The sequence below is a fragment of the Myotis brandtii genome, unplaced genomic scaffold (genome assembly GCF_000412655.1).
Source record: "Myotis brandtii unplaced genomic scaffold, ASM41265v1 scaffold583, whole genome shotgun sequence".
Classification (NCBI taxonomy): Eukaryota; Metazoa; Chordata; class Mammalia; order Chiroptera; family Vespertilionidae; genus Myotis; species Myotis brandtii.
Window position 1 is genome coordinate 1,898,933 of NW_005370191.1, and position 17,055 is coordinate 1,915,987.

At 44.9% G+C, this 17,055-nt stretch overlaps 1 protein-coding gene across 2 annotated transcripts in view; it reads left to right on the top strand.

Annotated features, from left to right (window-relative positions):
* Positions 1–17,055, top strand: part of STYXL1 (serine/threonine/tyrosine interacting-like 1) — a 61,755-nt gene that overhangs the window by 22,781 nt on the left and 21,919 nt on the right. For both annotated transcript variants that reach the window (XM_005879152.2, XM_005879153.2), the window contains exons 3-5: positions 1,561–1,622; positions 5,442–5,577; positions 10,485–10,633. In XM_005879152.2, the coding sequence (XP_005879214.1) occupies positions 1,561–1,622; positions 5,442–5,577; positions 10,485–10,633 (347 nt within the window). The remainder of the gene's footprint in view (positions 1–1,560; positions 1,623–5,441; positions 5,578–10,484; positions 10,634–17,055) is intronic.

Here is a 17,055-nt window from a genome sequence, read left to right on the forward strand (position 1 = left end):
GCAGCAAGCAAGCCTTGTGCTCGCTTCAGTGCCTGGCTGCCGGCCGCCATCTTGGCTGACAGTTAATTTGCATATACTCACTGATTAGCCAATGAAAAGGGTAGCGGTCGTACGCTAATTACCATGTTTCTCTTTTATTAGTGTAGGTAGTTTCACTGCTCTTACAATCCTCTCTTCCCACTAACCCCTGGAAACCACTGATCATTTTACTGTCTCCACAGTTTTGACTTTTCAGGAATGTCATATAGTCAGAATCATACAGTATGTAGCCTTTTCAGATTGGCTTCTTTCACTTATATGAGCATTTAACTTTCCTCTCTCTTTTCATGGCTTGGTAGCAGTTTCCTTTTTAGCACTGCATAATATTCCATTGTCTGGATCTACCATAGTTTATTCAGTACTTAAGCACATCTTGATTGCATCTAAGTTTTGGCAGTTCTGAATAAAGCTGCTATAAACATCTGTGCGTAGGCTTTTGTGTGGGGAAATACAGAGGTAAAATAAAAGGAATATGATTGCTGATAAGAATGTGTTTAGTTTTGTTAGAAACTGCCAAACTGTCTGCCAAAATGGTCGTTCCATTTTGCCATCCCATCAGCAATGAGTGAGAGTGCCCGTTGTTCCCCATCCTCACCAGCCTTTGGTGTTGTCCATGTTTTGGATTTTTGACATTCTAATAGCTGTGAAGTGGTATTTCAGTGTTGTATTAATTGTCCATTCCCTTCTGACATATGATGTTTAACATCTTTTCATTTGCTTATTTGCCATCTGTGTAGCTTCTTTGGTAAGGTGTCTGTTCATATATTTTAACCATTTTTTAATTGGGTTGTTTGTTTTCTTATTGTTGAACGTTAGGAACTCTATATTTTGGATAACAGTCATATGTAGCATTTATGCATTAGGCTTAATTTCTGTTCCAAGTTTCCCCAACTTTGAGGAGTATCAATAATGCACCTTTTGTCCTTGCAGGAGCATTAGAACCTTAGCTCCTAGGTTCTAGGGCAGTGATGGCGAACCTATGACACATGTGTCAGAGGTGACACGCGAACTCATTTTTTTGGTTGATTTTTCTTTGTTAAATGGCATTTAAATATATAAAATAAATATCAAAAATATAAGTCTTTGTTTTACTATGATTGCAAATATCAAAAAATTTCTATATATGACACGGCACCAGAGTTAAGTTAGGGTTTTTCAAAATGCTGACATGCCGAGCTCAAAAGGTTCGCCATCACTGTTCTAGGGTCTAAAATCCCATGGGGGCACTTAGAATGCGCTCACCCTGGCTTCGATTTCTCCCCTCCTCATTCTTTTAGCTGCCCCTAAATCAAGATACAAGGTCTCACTACCCCTTAAAGGGATGTGTGGTTGTAATGGGGCAGGTGAGTCTTGGTGTGGGCAGCTCAGAATAGTGGAACAACACCTTGAGTTTTAAGCTGACAGTAGCTATCACTTACCAGCCAAACAAATATATGATGATGATGATGTGAATTTTCTAAGTAGTTTGGTCATGTGCTCTTTTGCAAATACAGTTATTAGTTAAATACTCTTCTTTTTCAGATGTGCGTTCCAAACAGGAGTACGATGAAAGCCATGTGATTACAGCCCGTCGAGTGAAGAAGGTATCCTGGTAGAGTCAGAATCTGGGGCAGGCTGGCTGTCTTACAGAGGATGGGAAGAGTGGGAAGTTTTATCCCAGATCCAGGAGGTGGCATGTACTGTTGGACACTTTGGGCAGCAGAGGCAGGACCACCCTTGTGCATCCAACATGAGGGTCTCCCACACTCTCACATACTCCCTAGGGTGTCCCTCTTACCACCATGGTCAAAAGCTTCATCAAACAAATATTGATTTAATTCCTTTATGTGCCAGGCACTGTTCTAGACCCTGGCGATAGAACAAAATACAAGATGCCCTTAATTCATTGTCCCTGCCCTCTCAGAGCTTTTGTTCTACTTAGGGAACAGACCAGAAGAGAGTCTGTTCCATATACATTTATCCAATATGGTTTATTCTACTTGGGGAATAAACCATATGTTTACTGTAACTCAAAGATTGAAACAGCTCCCTCCCATTTCCATCAGATCCCTCCCCATCTTCCTTTCTCCATTCCAACTATTTAAAAAGACAAAGCCCTTCTTCAGCAGTCACCATGCCCGACTCAGGGAGTGAGGCCCTTTTCTCTACTTCCACGGAGTATCTTCTTTCTCAAGACATTGTCAAGCCTGGCAGCCTTCACTCAGGATCCACCTCTGATCTCTGCAGTCCTGACCACATTCTCTGCCCTTGACTTCCAGGTTCTTTCTTGCCTCCCTGGTTCCTTCTCTGTCTCTTTGCGGACTGAAGGGTCCCGGGTTCGATTCCGGTCAAGGGCATGTACCTTGGTTGCGGGCACATTCCCAGTAGGGGGTGTGCAGGAGGCAGCTGATCGATGTTTCTCTCTTATAGATGTTTCTAACTCTCTATCCCTCTCCCTTCCTCTCTGCAAAAAATCAATAAAATATATTTTAAAAAAAAGATCTTACCCAAGCTTCCAGCTTCAAGTATGCACATAGTTGAGCTGTCCTGTCAGTTTTACTTCTAAAAGTGTGTCCCACTGCCACTTTGGTAATTCTAACTCTAGCTCTTTCCCAGACATAACTCGACAAGGAGCATGGGCTCTGGCTCATGTATTTTTCCAGGATAAGCTTGCTGCCTAACATGCTTTCCCAAACACAATCCATCTTTATCTTTTTTTTTTTTTGGTGTGTTTTTCTATTTGTTTTTTTGCTCTTGGATTTTCAACTCCCTGGCTCCATTCCTCTAGCTCTAAATCCCCTGCATTTCCTTCTTTGCTTTTTGTAGCCTATTCAGAGCCCCTTCAAGATGCATGGCCTTCGGTTTTCAACTCAACTCTCAAGTCTGCATGTCCCTTTGATTCTGTAGCACCCCCAACTCTGGAAAAGAGCCATTCTCTCTATCTCAGCCCTTCAGAACCCCTTAGGCAGACTGACACCTCTTGCCTCCCTTCACCAATGTTTTTTCCAGTAGATTGCGCCTTTAGGGAACTCCCAGCTTCAGTAGGACACAGAGCCTCTCTACCTGATGCACCTCCCTCTCCAGCCTTATCTCCAGCATGCTTCTCTCACCTAACACCTCAGTAGCATTGCCCTGCTGCATTTCCTTGGTTCTAAGATGCCCAGCCCCCCATATTTTCACATTTCTAAAATTGGAATGTATCCTACAGTTGATCTGCCTGAAAAACACATCTATTATTTTCTGCCTGGCACTCCCCCTCACCCTGCCCTTTTTTGAGGGGGAGCTTCTCTCCCTGCTCAAACCAGGGGGGTCTAGTGGTGCTCAGTACAATAGTATCCAAACCCTGGCCACAAATCAGCCAAGGATAAAAACTGAACAGCTTAGAATTGAAATTAAAGAAGGCAGCTCTTTCTATTTTGGTAATGAAGTTTGGAGGATGGGAGTCTGAGCATCGCTATCGCTAGTGGCCATGACTTGGGCCTCAGGAAAAGTTGTCTGAGAAGGTGAAGTCAGTGTACAGGGGAAGCTGGGGAGTGGAGCCTGAGAGGGAGGTCTGGGCTTTAGAGCCCTGGTTCAGGTTTTACTTGGGACCAGTTGCTCCCTGCCCTACCTGAAGTATTGTTATATGCCAATAAATCCCTCTTTTTATGTATACTCCTGATTGCAACTGTTGTTAAATTGGTGGTGCATCTTACAACCAGTGGTCTCTTAAGACCTAGGAAATAGAGTCCATGCGGATTTCTGAACATACTGCTCTCTCTGAGTCCAGAGTGGGAGTATGCTTTGTTCATTATTGCATCCTGGATGCTCTGTCTGGTTCCCGATATCAGGTCGGTACTCAGTAGCTATTTGTTGACTAAAGGGAATGACTGGAAGCTGTTCCTTCTGCCTCAAACACCCCTCCAGTCCTTGTCCATCTGGCAAATTTCCACTTGCCTTTGCAGCTTCATCTCAAATGCCTCCTGCCCTGTGCGCCTTTCTGAGTCCTCCAGACCAACTCAGGCAATTTCTCTTAAAAAAAATTTTTTTATCGAACCATGAACCAAGAGGTCACTGGTTCAATTCCAGGTCAAAGCACATGCCTGGGTTGTGGTTTTTTTTATCGAACCATGAACCAAGAGGTCACTCGTTCAATTCCAGGTCAAAGCACATGCCTGGGTTGTGGGGTCAATCCCCAGTAGGGGGCATGCAGAAGGTAGCGATCAATGTTTCTCTCTCATCAATGTTTCTGTCTCTCTCCCTCTTCCTTCTTCTCTCTCTAAAAAATCAATAAAAACGTATTTTAAAAAATCTCTGTATTCCAGAACCTACAGTGTAAGTGCAAAGTAGGTCCTGAATGAATGTTTATTGAATAACTGGATGAATGTCCAGCCACACCTCTCCCTGATCTCCCATTTGCTCCACTTTTCCCTTTGCTCATGCTCTTTTCCACACCCAGAACCCCCCTTTCCTCATTATCACCTGAATGAATCCTGCTCATAATCTGAGCACCAACGGTCTGCTAATTCCTGTAGACAAATATGATTTCTCCCCTTCAAGTTACATAGAACTTCCCTGTACCTGTATGGGCTTTATCTCTCTGCCTTGTAGAGTAGATGTGTACTAGTCCTAGCCCACATGCAGGTCCTCTGTCAGGGCCTCTATGTCAACCAGACTAGTCCTAAGGGACAGAGTAAGGCTCAGGTTCCCCTGAGTTAGTGGGGACTTTGGGAAGCATTGAGAACAAATGAGGACTAACCTCCGGGCCGGTGCCCTGCCAGGTCTCTGGGGCTCTGGAATACCCTTTGGGATCCTAGGAAAGTCTGGTTCTGTGAGAGCTCATTCCCTTGTGGGCAGAAGGCACCCGTTGTTCCTGCCCTTGTGTCCACCATGATGGTGACTCAGCCACTTCCTAACTACTCTTCATGACCTCATGGACCTGTTTGCCCATTCCTTCCTTTGACCATATTTATGGCCTAACGTGCCAGGCATTGTTCTAGAAATTCAGGATACATCAGTGTTCCTGCTCTCACAAAGCTTATATTTGAGCTTATGGTTGGCCTCATTTTGTCTGCTTGCTTATGACTTCTGCTTATTCAAATGTTCTTATGAGGGATTTTGGCTTTGGCCCCTATCAACAACCACTTGCCCCCCAGAGATAGGATATGTTAGTTCAGTTGGTGAGTCAGTAGGCAGGCTGTTCTTTGGCCAGGCACTTATTTCTGGTCCAGTCAACTGTGGTCAGCTTTTCATAGCAGGGGATGAAGGTGTGGAAGATCATTGGAATTTAGTAGACTCTCCAGTCAGCTCTCAGTGCTCTGTGCCCATGTGCAGTCAGGCAAACAGGCACAGTCCTACCTCCAGCTCCTCCTGGTGCTGGTGTGCAGGGAATATTTGTTCATCTGAACCCACCTGCCAACAGGCTTCTCTTGTGGTTTCTTTAGAAGGCAGATGAATATCTTATCCCGGAGTCTGTGGATCTAGAGTGTGTGAAGTACTGTGTGGTGTATGATAACAATTCCAGCTGCCTGGACCTAATCCTAAAAGATGACAGTGACAACTCTGGCAGTAGTGAAAACGGTAGGTTTTACACTAGCCATAGTATAAGTTAACAGTTATTCAACACTTCCGACACATGCCAGGAACCATGTCAGGTGCTCTCCCTGGATCAATGCATTCAGTCTGCAGTACATCCCTATGAGGATGGCAATATGAAGAACTGGGAAGAGCTCTGAACCTGCCACCGTTTCAGAGATGCTGGCTGAAGACATGAGGCTCCTGGGTCAGAGACAAAGGACTTTATTACTCAGAGCAATTAAAAATAACCAGAATGTCTTCATTTTCCTGCACTGGTGCCCAAGTCTCAGTTCTCACAGGGTGACATGAAGACAGCCAAGTACACTTATTCATGTAGTGCATTGTATTTTAGAAGAACTCTGAGCTTAGGGGGCCTGAATCTTTTATAATGGGCAGAAGCCTACCCATCCTTGGCTCCAGAGGAAAAAACAGTCTATCTTCTAAAGCTGTTGGTTATATAAATATCCTTGAAAAGCCACTGCCTTGTTTAAAGGACATGTCAAGATGTGAGAGACCATGGAGAATTGTCTCCTAAAAGGTACCATCCCCATTTTATAGATGGGGAAATTAGGGCCCAGAAAGGCACAGTAACTTGCCCAAGATCTCACACCTAGAGAATGATCTATTGCCATATAGCAAACTACCACCAAACTCAGTAGCTGGATATAACAAACAGTAATTATCTCATAGTTTCTGTGGGTCCAGAATTCAGGAGCAGCTTAGCTGGCAGGTTCTGGTACAGTCTATCCTGAGGTTGTAGTCAAGGTGTCAGCCAAGATTGCTGTCATTGGAAGGTCTGACTAGGCCAGGATGATCTCCATCTGAGATTACTCTCTCACATGGCTATAGCCAGGAGGCCTCAGTTTCATTCCGGCTGTTGGTAGGAGACTTTAGTTCCTCACCACATACACCTCTCCATAGGTTGCTTGCATGGCCTCGTGACATGGCAGCTGGTACCCCCTGCCCCGCAGAGTGAGTGATCAGAAAGAGAGAAAGAAAGGGAAAGCCACATGTCTTTTATGACCTAGTCTTGGGGCTTATACACAGTTGCTTCCACCACATTCTATTCATTAGAGGGAAGTCACTGAGTATAGTCTACCCTCAAGGGGAGGGGAATTAGACTCAACCTTTTAAAGGGAGGCATTTGAAAGAATTTGTGGACTTTTTAAAAAAAACACACACACACCTAGTAAGTGGTGGGGCCAGGATTCAAACCTAGGCAGTTTGGCTCTGTCCAGTCTTCTAAGGCCTGAGTAGTGATGTTGGAAAACAATGCAAAGTCACTCAAGCCCTGAGCTGGAGCATTAAAACGTGATTGGTTCTAATGTGCTTTACTGATGTTCCACAGCAATCTCCATTCAGCCACTGCTTTGGGCTGACCGCCCCTGGCCATTGACATGGGGCTCTGCTGTTTGTGGCTCAGTCACTATGTGTAGGTGGGTCTATGAGCTGGGGCATTCACACAAATGGTCACTGGGTGGCACTAGGTTTCCACCTTTAATAAAGCCAGTCTTCCCAGGAGGTCCTTAGCCAGGAAATTATCTTCCCCAAGTTCTCACAGTCTGCAGTACATTCCTATGAAGGTGGGTCTGGTCTGCCAATCCTGGGATTGTAGACTGGACCCTGAAACCCTAGGGAACAATGCTCAATAAAAATAACCCTCTCTGCATTCTATAACTGACCTCACTGTGCTATGCAGCCCCTGTTCTCACTGAGTAGGTAACTACAATCACAAAATAACAGCAAAACAATAAAAACCAAAACCACACATGCATACACCTTGCCCACTCAAGGCAACTTTTCTCCTTTAAAGTGGCATCTTTCAGGTAAATTCAGTCTTTGGGGTAGACGACCATATCAAGGTTTCTCTCACCACCCCTTTCTCCTTTCCACTGTTAAGCACCCACCTCCCTGACCCTCAAGAAATTCTGGGAAAGATTTCCTTGAGGGGGAACCTTCATCACATCCTCGAAGCAGGTATTGGTCTCTATGTAGACCTTTTCTGCTGACCTTTGGAAGAGGTGCAGCCCAGCCTATGGGGCCTTTGGCCATGGGCTGTGCCCAAAATGTTCACGTAAGTCATGAGTGGTTCCCTTCGCCTTGTCAGTGCATGGCGCTGGATCCTGGGGGACTCAGCCTTGTGCCCTCCTATCCAGGCTTTCCCTGACATTCCACACGTGCTCATCCCTGGCCTGCTGCAGCTTTAGGTTAACCACTCCACACCTCTGCTGCGGGAGTCTCAGAATCCTAGTGGGAAATGGGGCACAGCTGGTTTTAGCTCTCTACCCGCCTCAGCTGGGTGTCTTCTTAGGAATCCAGGAAGTATCTTCCCTTGTCTTAGTCTCTAGGATGCTCTCTCTAAGCTCTTTTTAGCATGCAAAGGGCAGCCCCCTTCTTGTATGAGCAACATTTCCCTTATGTTAAATCATCCTTGCAAACATGGATTAGAGACACCCACAATGGGCTCATGATATGTGTGGGTAGAGCTCCCTGGACCAGGACATTTACACCAACTGTGAAGAGAAGCTTTGGGAATTTTTGGATTCCTTTCCTCCTCCCTCAGCACAGTCTGACTTTCAAGACAATTGTTTGGCTAGGGACCTCAAATAATTTAACTTAAAGGTCAGGCTGCGTGATGACTCCCTTGTACCAGGTGGTTGCCCTCCTCCCCTTGAAGCAGTGGGTGACCCAGTTCAAGGTGTGAGAAACCTCATGTCAATGGAGAACTCAAGATTAATGGGAATAGAAATGAACAAATTAAAAAAAACATTTTTTGTTGTTGTTGTTGTTAATCCTTACTGGAGGATATTTTTTCCATTGATTTTTTTTTTTTAAGAGAATGGAGGGAGTGGGAGAGACAGAGAGAAAGAAACATTAATGTGAGAGAGACACATCAATTGGTTGCCTTGGGCACATGCCCCGACCTACCAGGCTGGAGACCAAGCCTGCAACTGAGGTATGTCCCTTGGCCTGAATCAAACCTGCAACTCTTCAGTCCACAGGCTGATGCTCCAACCACTGACCTAAACCAGCTAGAGCGAAATGAACAACTTTAATGTTTCAAAAACATTAATCCCATTACATCCTTGCTGGATAACCTGGGCCCTGGCTTTCCTTCTGAGTCTCTATCTCCTGGAAATTGGCCTTCCTCCATCTCTGACCCCATCATCCCTGTATGTGAATACTCCAGCTGGTTGTGTGACATTGGCAGGGGAGCAGCTGTCTAGTTTAAAGGCAGTAGTGGCCTGGAACTCTCTCCCTAACTCGCCTGGACCCTCTGACCTACCCCATCAGTCTCTTACTCAAGAGGGAGATGGGGCTGTGAGACCCTGGGAGATCCAGGGCTCTCTGGCATCCAAGTCAGGCTCTCAGGGGTGGGCTTTGGCTCCTGTTCTGCCAGCTACAGGTTTCCTCCTGGCCTTGCTATTGTCTGCAGGCTCTTTCCCCAAATACAGTTTCTCCAGATGGGTCTCAAGCGGCTTTCATCCTCAGCAGCCCCTGCTGGAATTGGCCTTCTTTCCCTGGACAAAGGTTCATTATAGCTGTCAGAGCCCATGCCCATCCCTTTCTCCTTTAGCTAACTTTCCAGAGTCTGCTGCACAGTATTTCTCTTTAGTGGTCAGATCCTGGCCTTGGAATATTTTGGCTTAGTCTTAATTATACAAACTTCCTACCACATATATCTAATTTGCATATAGTCTAATAGTGAATCTATAGATCAATGAAAGCATTTTAGATTAAATTGATGTCAAAACCACAATGAGGCCCTGGCCGGTTTGGCTCAGTGGATAGAGTATCGGCCTGTGGACTGAAAGGTACTGGGTTTGATTCCAGGCAAGGCACATGCCCAGGTTGCGGGCTCAATCCCCAGTGTGGGGCTTGCAGGAGGCAGCCGATCAATAATTCTCTCTCATCATTGATGTTTCTATCTCTCTCTCCCTCTCCTTTCCTCTCTGAAATAAATAAAAATATATTTTAAAAAAAACAAAAATCACAATGAGATAACATTTCACACCCACTAGGTTGGCTATAATAAAAAAGACAATTGTTGACGAGGATGTAGAAAAATTTCAACACTCATACACTGCTGGTTGGAATGTAAAATGGTGCAGTCGCTGTGGAAAGTGGCACTTTCCTCAAAGTTAGATGTAGGGTTATTACATGGTTCAGCAATTTTACTCCTAGGAATGTACCCAAGAGAAATAAAAACATGTGCACACAAAAACTTGCTCATGAATGTTCACAGCAGCATTATTTCTAATTGCCAAAAAGTGGAAACAACCTAAACATCCACCAATATTTATGAATGGATTATGAATATTATATTGTGTGGTAGAGCCACACAATATAATATTATTCAACTGTAAAAAGGAATGAAGTGCTGACATGTGCTACAACATAGATGAACTTTGAAAACATTATGCCAAGTGAAATAAGTCAGACATAATGTATGATTCCATTTATATGAAATGTCCAGAATAGGTAAAACCATAGAGAAGTTAGATTAGCAGTTGCCTAGAGCTGAGTCTTTGGAGGGAAATGAGGAGTGAACCCCTCTCACTGGTACAGGGTTTCTTGGGTGATGAAAATATTCTAAAATTGTGGTGATGATTATACAACTCTGTGACTAAACTAAAAACCATTGAATTGTGCACTAGCTGTACCCTGTACAATAGGTGACTTGTATGGTACACATAATGTGGCATACAATATATGATACTATATATATTTACAGAAAAAGATTAACTTTCTTGATGGTAAGTTGATTTTACATTTTAATTGTAACACCCATATCTATATTTGCTTCAGCCTCCTAGATAATTGCTTTTCAGAATAAAGTGGCCATTCGTTGAAGCTTTAGACAAATGGGGAACACAGGACACATTCATTTCTTTGGTCTCCACTCTTAGAACTGTTGGCCAGAGGAGCTGCCATTGAATGTGGCAAAGCCTTAGCTCACCTCACCCGCCACCCCGTCCAGATCCTGAGAGGGGGCTATGAGTCTTTCTCAGCCAAGTACCACTTTTTCCGGACGCAGAAGATTATCTGGATGCCGCAGGTAAGGCAGGGTGCTGAACACAGGCAGGCTCAGATGGGAGCGTGGCCTTCCCTTGAAAACCATGGGTTGGGGAACAGGGTAGGAGAAAGAGGAGACAGACAACATGGAAAAGATGGAAGAAATATTGAAGGCTGGGCTTGGGAAATGAACTTGGGGTAGCCAGGAGGTCCAGTCCAAGATTATGAATTTATAATGATCATATTTGGGGAAAAGCCAACATGGAGTTTAAAAGATGAGGCCTATTCAGAAGGCAGGGGAATTCTGGATTGTGGGTTATAGTCGAAGTCAGAAAGGCAGGGATGATTCAAGCTGCCTCAACTTTCTTAACTTTTGGGTCCAGAGGATACAAAAAGGTGAGAAAGCAGTCCTTGCCTTTGAGAAGTTCTTATCTAGTAGGGGAGTCAAGGGGTGTGGCCAAGAGGCACACGAGGTGTATGGAGCCCAGAGGAGAGGCACTACCTTCTGGAGCCAAATCTAAAGGAGGAGGAGCTTGTGAGGAAGAGGGGTGAGGGCATATAAAGCAAGCATTGGATAGCCATGATTGGCAGGCAGGAATCCATCCCTAGGCGGCATTGTGCAGTACCTGGTTTATTGAGGAATCTGACTGCAGTGGAATGCAAACATCTAAGGGTTTCATTCTTTTCAGTAATTGCCTTTAGCTGTGCTCTCATTTTTGCCCTTAGTACCATCTTGTGGAGATTCCATACTTTCTGGCCACTTTCGATTATGAAAAATTTCAATTTAGTCATAAAATGATTTGAGAAATGTGCATATTAACTGGGCATTTGATAATAGTAAGGAATTATTATACAGGGTAGGACAAAAGTAGGTTTATAGTTTGTATGGAAAATAATAATTAATAAATAATAATACAAGAATAAACTCTTGTTTTGTATACTCACAACTGTAAACTTTTGCCCCACCCTGTGTTTCTTTCTTTTTAAAAAATATATTTTATTGATTTTTTACAGAGAGGAAGAGAGAGGGTTAGAGAGTTAGAAACATCGATGAGAGAGAAACATCGATCAGCTGCCTCCTGCACACTCCCCGTGGGGGATGTGCCCGCAAGCAAGGTACATGCCCTTGACCGGAATCAAACCTGGGACCCTTGAGTCCGCAGGCCGACGCTCTATCCGCTGAGCCAAACCTGTTAGGGCCACCCTGTGTTTCTTTAGGATGTGATGACATTATTATGGTTATATTTTTTAAAATATGAGTTGGGCCCTAGCCAGTTTGGCTTAGTGGATAGAGCATCGGCTTGCGGACTGAAAGGTCCCAGGTTCGATTCCGGTCAAGTACATATACCTTGGTTGCAGGCACATCCCCTGCAGGAGGTGTGCAGGAGGCAGGTAATCGATGTTTCTCTCTCATCGATGTTTCTAACTCTCTATCCCTCTCCCTTCCTCTCTGTAAAAAATCAATAAAAATATATTTTAAAAAATGTTTAAAATATGAGTTGGTATCTTTTAGAGAGACATAATGAAATATTTATGGGTAAAATAATATGATGTCTGAGATCTCCTTCAAAATAATCTGGGATTGGTTGGAAGTCAGTATAGATGAAACAAAATTGGCCATTAGTTGATAATGTTTGCAGAGGGGTGATAGATCTAGGGGCTTATTACACCGTTCTTTCTACTTTTGTGTATTTTTGAAATAATTTTTAAAAGGGAATAAGGACAGTCAGTCTAGTACAAGCTAGACTGGTTTAACATTCCAATCTCAAACCAAATCTCATCTCTTCTCATTCCCAGAATTGGGCAGCCTTGGGTTTGCTGGGGGCTGAGAGTGGGGAAGGGTGTGGGTTAGCTTCAAGGACATCTCCTCTCTTCCAACCTTTGGGGCCTGTCCCCTTTGGCTGCTGTGGGTGGAGGGGAGGTGCCTTCTTCTCACTCTGACTTCACCTGGTTCTGTGTGTTGTTGGTGGCCTTTGTTGCCGGTTTCCTTGGAGCTTTGTTGGGGAGAAGGGCTGTTAATTATTGAAGATTCCTCAGAGAGAGAGCCAGCTGAGATTTTAAGCCAGGAATACCCTTAATTCCCAACCTTTTCCTTCCTTTGGTAGCCCATGACCGCCCATCCATCCATACTCCTTCACCTGAATTCCCGAATGAGCCACAAGGGACTGTGATCACTGTAGCCTCTCCTTGCCTTGCTGACTTGGCAGTTCCAACCAGCCTGTGCAAACGGTGAGGACCCATGTCTGAGGTCATACCTGTTCCCATATCTAGCTCTCCAAGGGACTATCTTCTGTACTTTCATGGAAGTAACCACACTATGATTTTTAGCTCAACAGGTGTATAGCCAATCTCCCCATCCTACAGACACTCCTTACTCCTAGAGGAGCACCGCCTACTGGCTTTGCAGTGTTCAGAGGCAGTATTTCTCTACAAACATGACACTGCTGATAACTCATTGCCCCTCCCCTTTTAAAGTTTTATTAAGCTATAATTGACATAGGAATAACTGCACATGTTTAAAATGTACAATGTGGTGAGTTTTGACATGTATGTACATCTGTGACTTGCCTTATATATATAGATTGGGAAGAGGGGTGGGGTGGTGGCTGATGGTAGCTATCAGGGCCTGGTGCGGAGTTCTACCCTAATTGTTTGTGGTCTTCTCTAGAATGTAGGTGCCTACTGCTTGTCTCTTCCTGCTCAGTTACTAATTCAGGAGCAAGAGTGAAAGCCCCCCCCCCACACTTCCTGCTATTGTTCTGCTACACTGTAAAGCAGGGGTGTCCTTGCTCCCAAGGAACTCCTTCTATGAATGGAGATGGAGAAACCAAATTTAGGCTCTGAGACTGCCCCTCTACCTTAGACAGAGTGACCTATAATTTCCTGTTTTACATGTGGCAACCCTTAAATAAGATTTCACCTTGAGTAAAGGAGTTCTGTGACTAAAAGGAGTGTGTAGGCCATGCTAGAGAGAGATGATGGTAAGCTACTGAATATTTTTACATTGAGGGGTGGCATGGTCAGACTGCACTTAGATCAACTCTGCAGTGCAGAGAGCAGATCAGTGGGGACAGAATGGATTTGGAGAGACCTGCTAGGAGGTAGGGATGGAGAGGAGAGAATGGATTCAAGAAATACTTAGAAAGTGGCATTGTTTAATATGGAGTCGGGGGGCCCGGCTGGCATGGCTCAGTGGTTGAGGGTGGACTTATGAACCAGGAGGTCACAGTTTTATTCCCGGGTTGCGGGCTCGATCCCAGTGGGGGCCATGCAGGGGGCAGCCGATCTATGATTATCTCTCATCATTGATGTTTCTATCTCTCCCTCCCTTTCCCTTCCTCTCTGAAATCAATAAGTATATATTTTTAAAAATATGGAGGGAGGCAATGGGAGAGGAGGAGGAGATTAGTATAATGCCTGGTTTAGGTGTGGGTGACGGTGGATGTGGTGTGCTCATTGAGGTGGTGGACACAGGAGAAGGAGGCAGTGTGGGAGGAAAGCAGTGGGCTCAGTTTGGACATGTTAATTTGATACCTGTTTATTTTATTTTTTAAAATATACTTTATTTTTAGAGAATGAGGAAGGGAGAGGTAGAGAGAGGGAGAGACATGTATTGGCTGCCTCCTGCCCGTCCCCTACTGGGGATTGAGCCCACAACCTGGGCATGTGCCCTGACCGGGAATCAACCAGTAACCTCTCCATGCATGGGACGATGCTCAACCAAGTGAGCCACACCAGCCAGGGTAGATATCTGTTTGTTTTGCATTTGTTGATGTGGCTATCAAAATTAAGTCATTTAGAATTAACATGTGCTTGCTCTTTACAGCACAGCATGTTTTTATCCATGTCACACCCTCTTCCCCTGCAGCCTGCACAGGCACAGGAAAGGAAGGAAACTGGTTTGAAAGCAGCAGAAAGAGAGTTGATAGATTTGTGATGGGTGTTTAGTGAGGTTTTCTAAATGGAACTAGGATTTCATTTGGCTCCAGCAAGCTGAACATCCTGAGTGAGTGAGTGAAGTCAGCCTGAGCCCTGGGGATGCTTTGGGTCAACATCTACAAATAGCGGGTCTCCCTGCAGGTAAAAAAGTCATGAATATCTTTTGCAAACTTGAGGATTTGCTCTGTTCTTTGATAGAGTTTTTTGAGGATGACAGCTTGGGAAGGATGTGGGCTCACAGTGGGTTCACTGGGAGGGGAGATGTGCTGATTCCAGAAGGCTTTGACATGGACAGTGAAGTAGTCTTAGGTACTAAAGATGCTATTTTTGAGTTAGACTCAGAGCAGAGGAGTTTTTAGAACTGAGTTTGACCTTTGAAGTTACATAGGTCAGCATTTTCCATGAATACTGATGGAAAAATTATGACCTAACAGATATTAGAAACGTCAGTTTATACAATGTTAGTGGAATTCTTTCTTCTTTTTTTTGAGGTTTTGCCTAGGTTTTATTTTACTAAATATCACAAGTACATTTTCAATTCATGCCAGCAATAACTATGTAACCACTGTTTTATTACAAACATCTAAGCTACAAAAGCTCAGTCCAAGGAACCATTAGGAAAATTTTCACCAGCCCTCTGTTCCCTGGAGGCACACTTTGAGAACAGGCACACTTTGAAAAGCATGTGTTAGAGACTGATATGCGTTTCTGGCTGTTTTCCAACTTGTTTATAAAATTAGTTTTATTATTTAATGATGATTTTTTTTCTAACCACGTGATTGGCACTCTAATAATCTTTCCTTGTAACTATCATATTTTTAATCCCCCAAGCTTTATTCATGTGTAATCCATACTAATAAAAGGGTAATATACAAATTGGTTGGGACGCCTTCATGGAACGCCCAAACAGCAGGCTGCATGGGGCGACCAGGCCCGCAGGGGCGGGGGGGTGGCAGTGAGGGGCGACCAGCCCAGTAGAGGCGGGCAGTGAGGGGCAACCAGGCCAGTGGTGGAGGCAGTGAGGGGCAACCAGGCCGGCACAGGGGAAGGGGGCAGTTGGAGGTGACCAGGCCGGCTGGGGGGGCCAGTCAGGGGCGACCAGGCCGGCAGGGGGGCAGTGAGGGGCAACCAGGCTGGCAGGCAGAGGCCGTTAGGGATGATCAGGCAGGCAGGCAGGTGAGTGGTTAGGAGCCAGCAGTCCTGGATTGTGAGAGGGATGTCCAACTGTCAGTTTAGGCCCAATCCCAAGGATGTCTTAGACTGATAAGGCTGGCAGGAGGCCGTTAGGGATGATCAGGCAGGCAGGCAGGTGAGTGGTTAGGAGCCAGCAGTCCTGGATTGTGAGAGGGATGTCCAACTGTCAGTTTAGGCCCAATCCCAAGGATGTCTTAGACTGATATCCCCCAGGGATCGGGCCTAAACTGGCAGTTGGACATCCTCCGAGGGGTCCCGGATTGGAGAGGGTGCAGGCTGGGCTGAGGGGACCCCCCACACACACAAATTTCGTGCACCGGGCCTCTAGTAGATATATAACATTGTATAAGTTTAAGGTATACAACATGATGATTTATATATGTATATACTATGAAATTATTACCATGATAAGGTTAACACATCCATCACCTAACAAAATTACCTGTTTTGTGTGTGCAGTGAAAACATTTAAAATATACTCTCTTAGCAATTTTAAAGTATGTAATGCAGTATATTAGAACTTCAGGACTTATTTGCCTTATATCTGGAAGTATGTACCCTTTCATCAACATCTCCCTATTCTACTCTGCCTCAGCCCCTGGCAACCACACCTCTACTCTCTGTTTCTATGAGTTTTGCAAATGTCCACATATAAGTGAGATGATTTGTCTTTTTCTATCAGACATTTCACTTAGCATAATGCTCTCAAGGCCCATCTATGTTATTGCAAATTAATAGGAATTCCTTCTTTTTTATGACTGGGTAATATTCAATTGTATATATGTGCCACATTTTCCTTATCCACTTACCCACTGATGGACACTTAAGTTGTTTCCATGTTGTAAAATATGGCTATTATAAATAAGTAGAGGCCCGGTGCATGAATTCGTGCACCAGTGGTGTCCTTTGGCCTGGTCTGTGGGATCGGGCCGACACTGACTCTCTGACATCCCCCAGAGGGTCCCGGATTGCGAGAGGGTGCAGGCCAGGCCGAGGGACCCCACCGGTGCACAATCAGAGCTGGGGAGGGATGCGAGAGGTTGGCCAGCCAGGGAGGGATCATGGGAGGGTTCCAGGGCATGTCTGGCCAGTCTCACTCAGTCCCAAATGGCCGGACCCCAGCAGCAAGCTATCCTACTGGTTGGAGCATCTGCCCCCTGGTGGTCAGTGCATACCACAGTGAGTGGTTGAGCAGCTTTAACATATCATTAGCATATTATGCTTTGATTGGTTGAATGGATGACCAGACACTTAGCATACTAGGTTTTTATTATATAGACTAGAGGCCCGGTGCACAAAAATTTGTGCACTCGGGGGGGGGGGGGCCCCCCG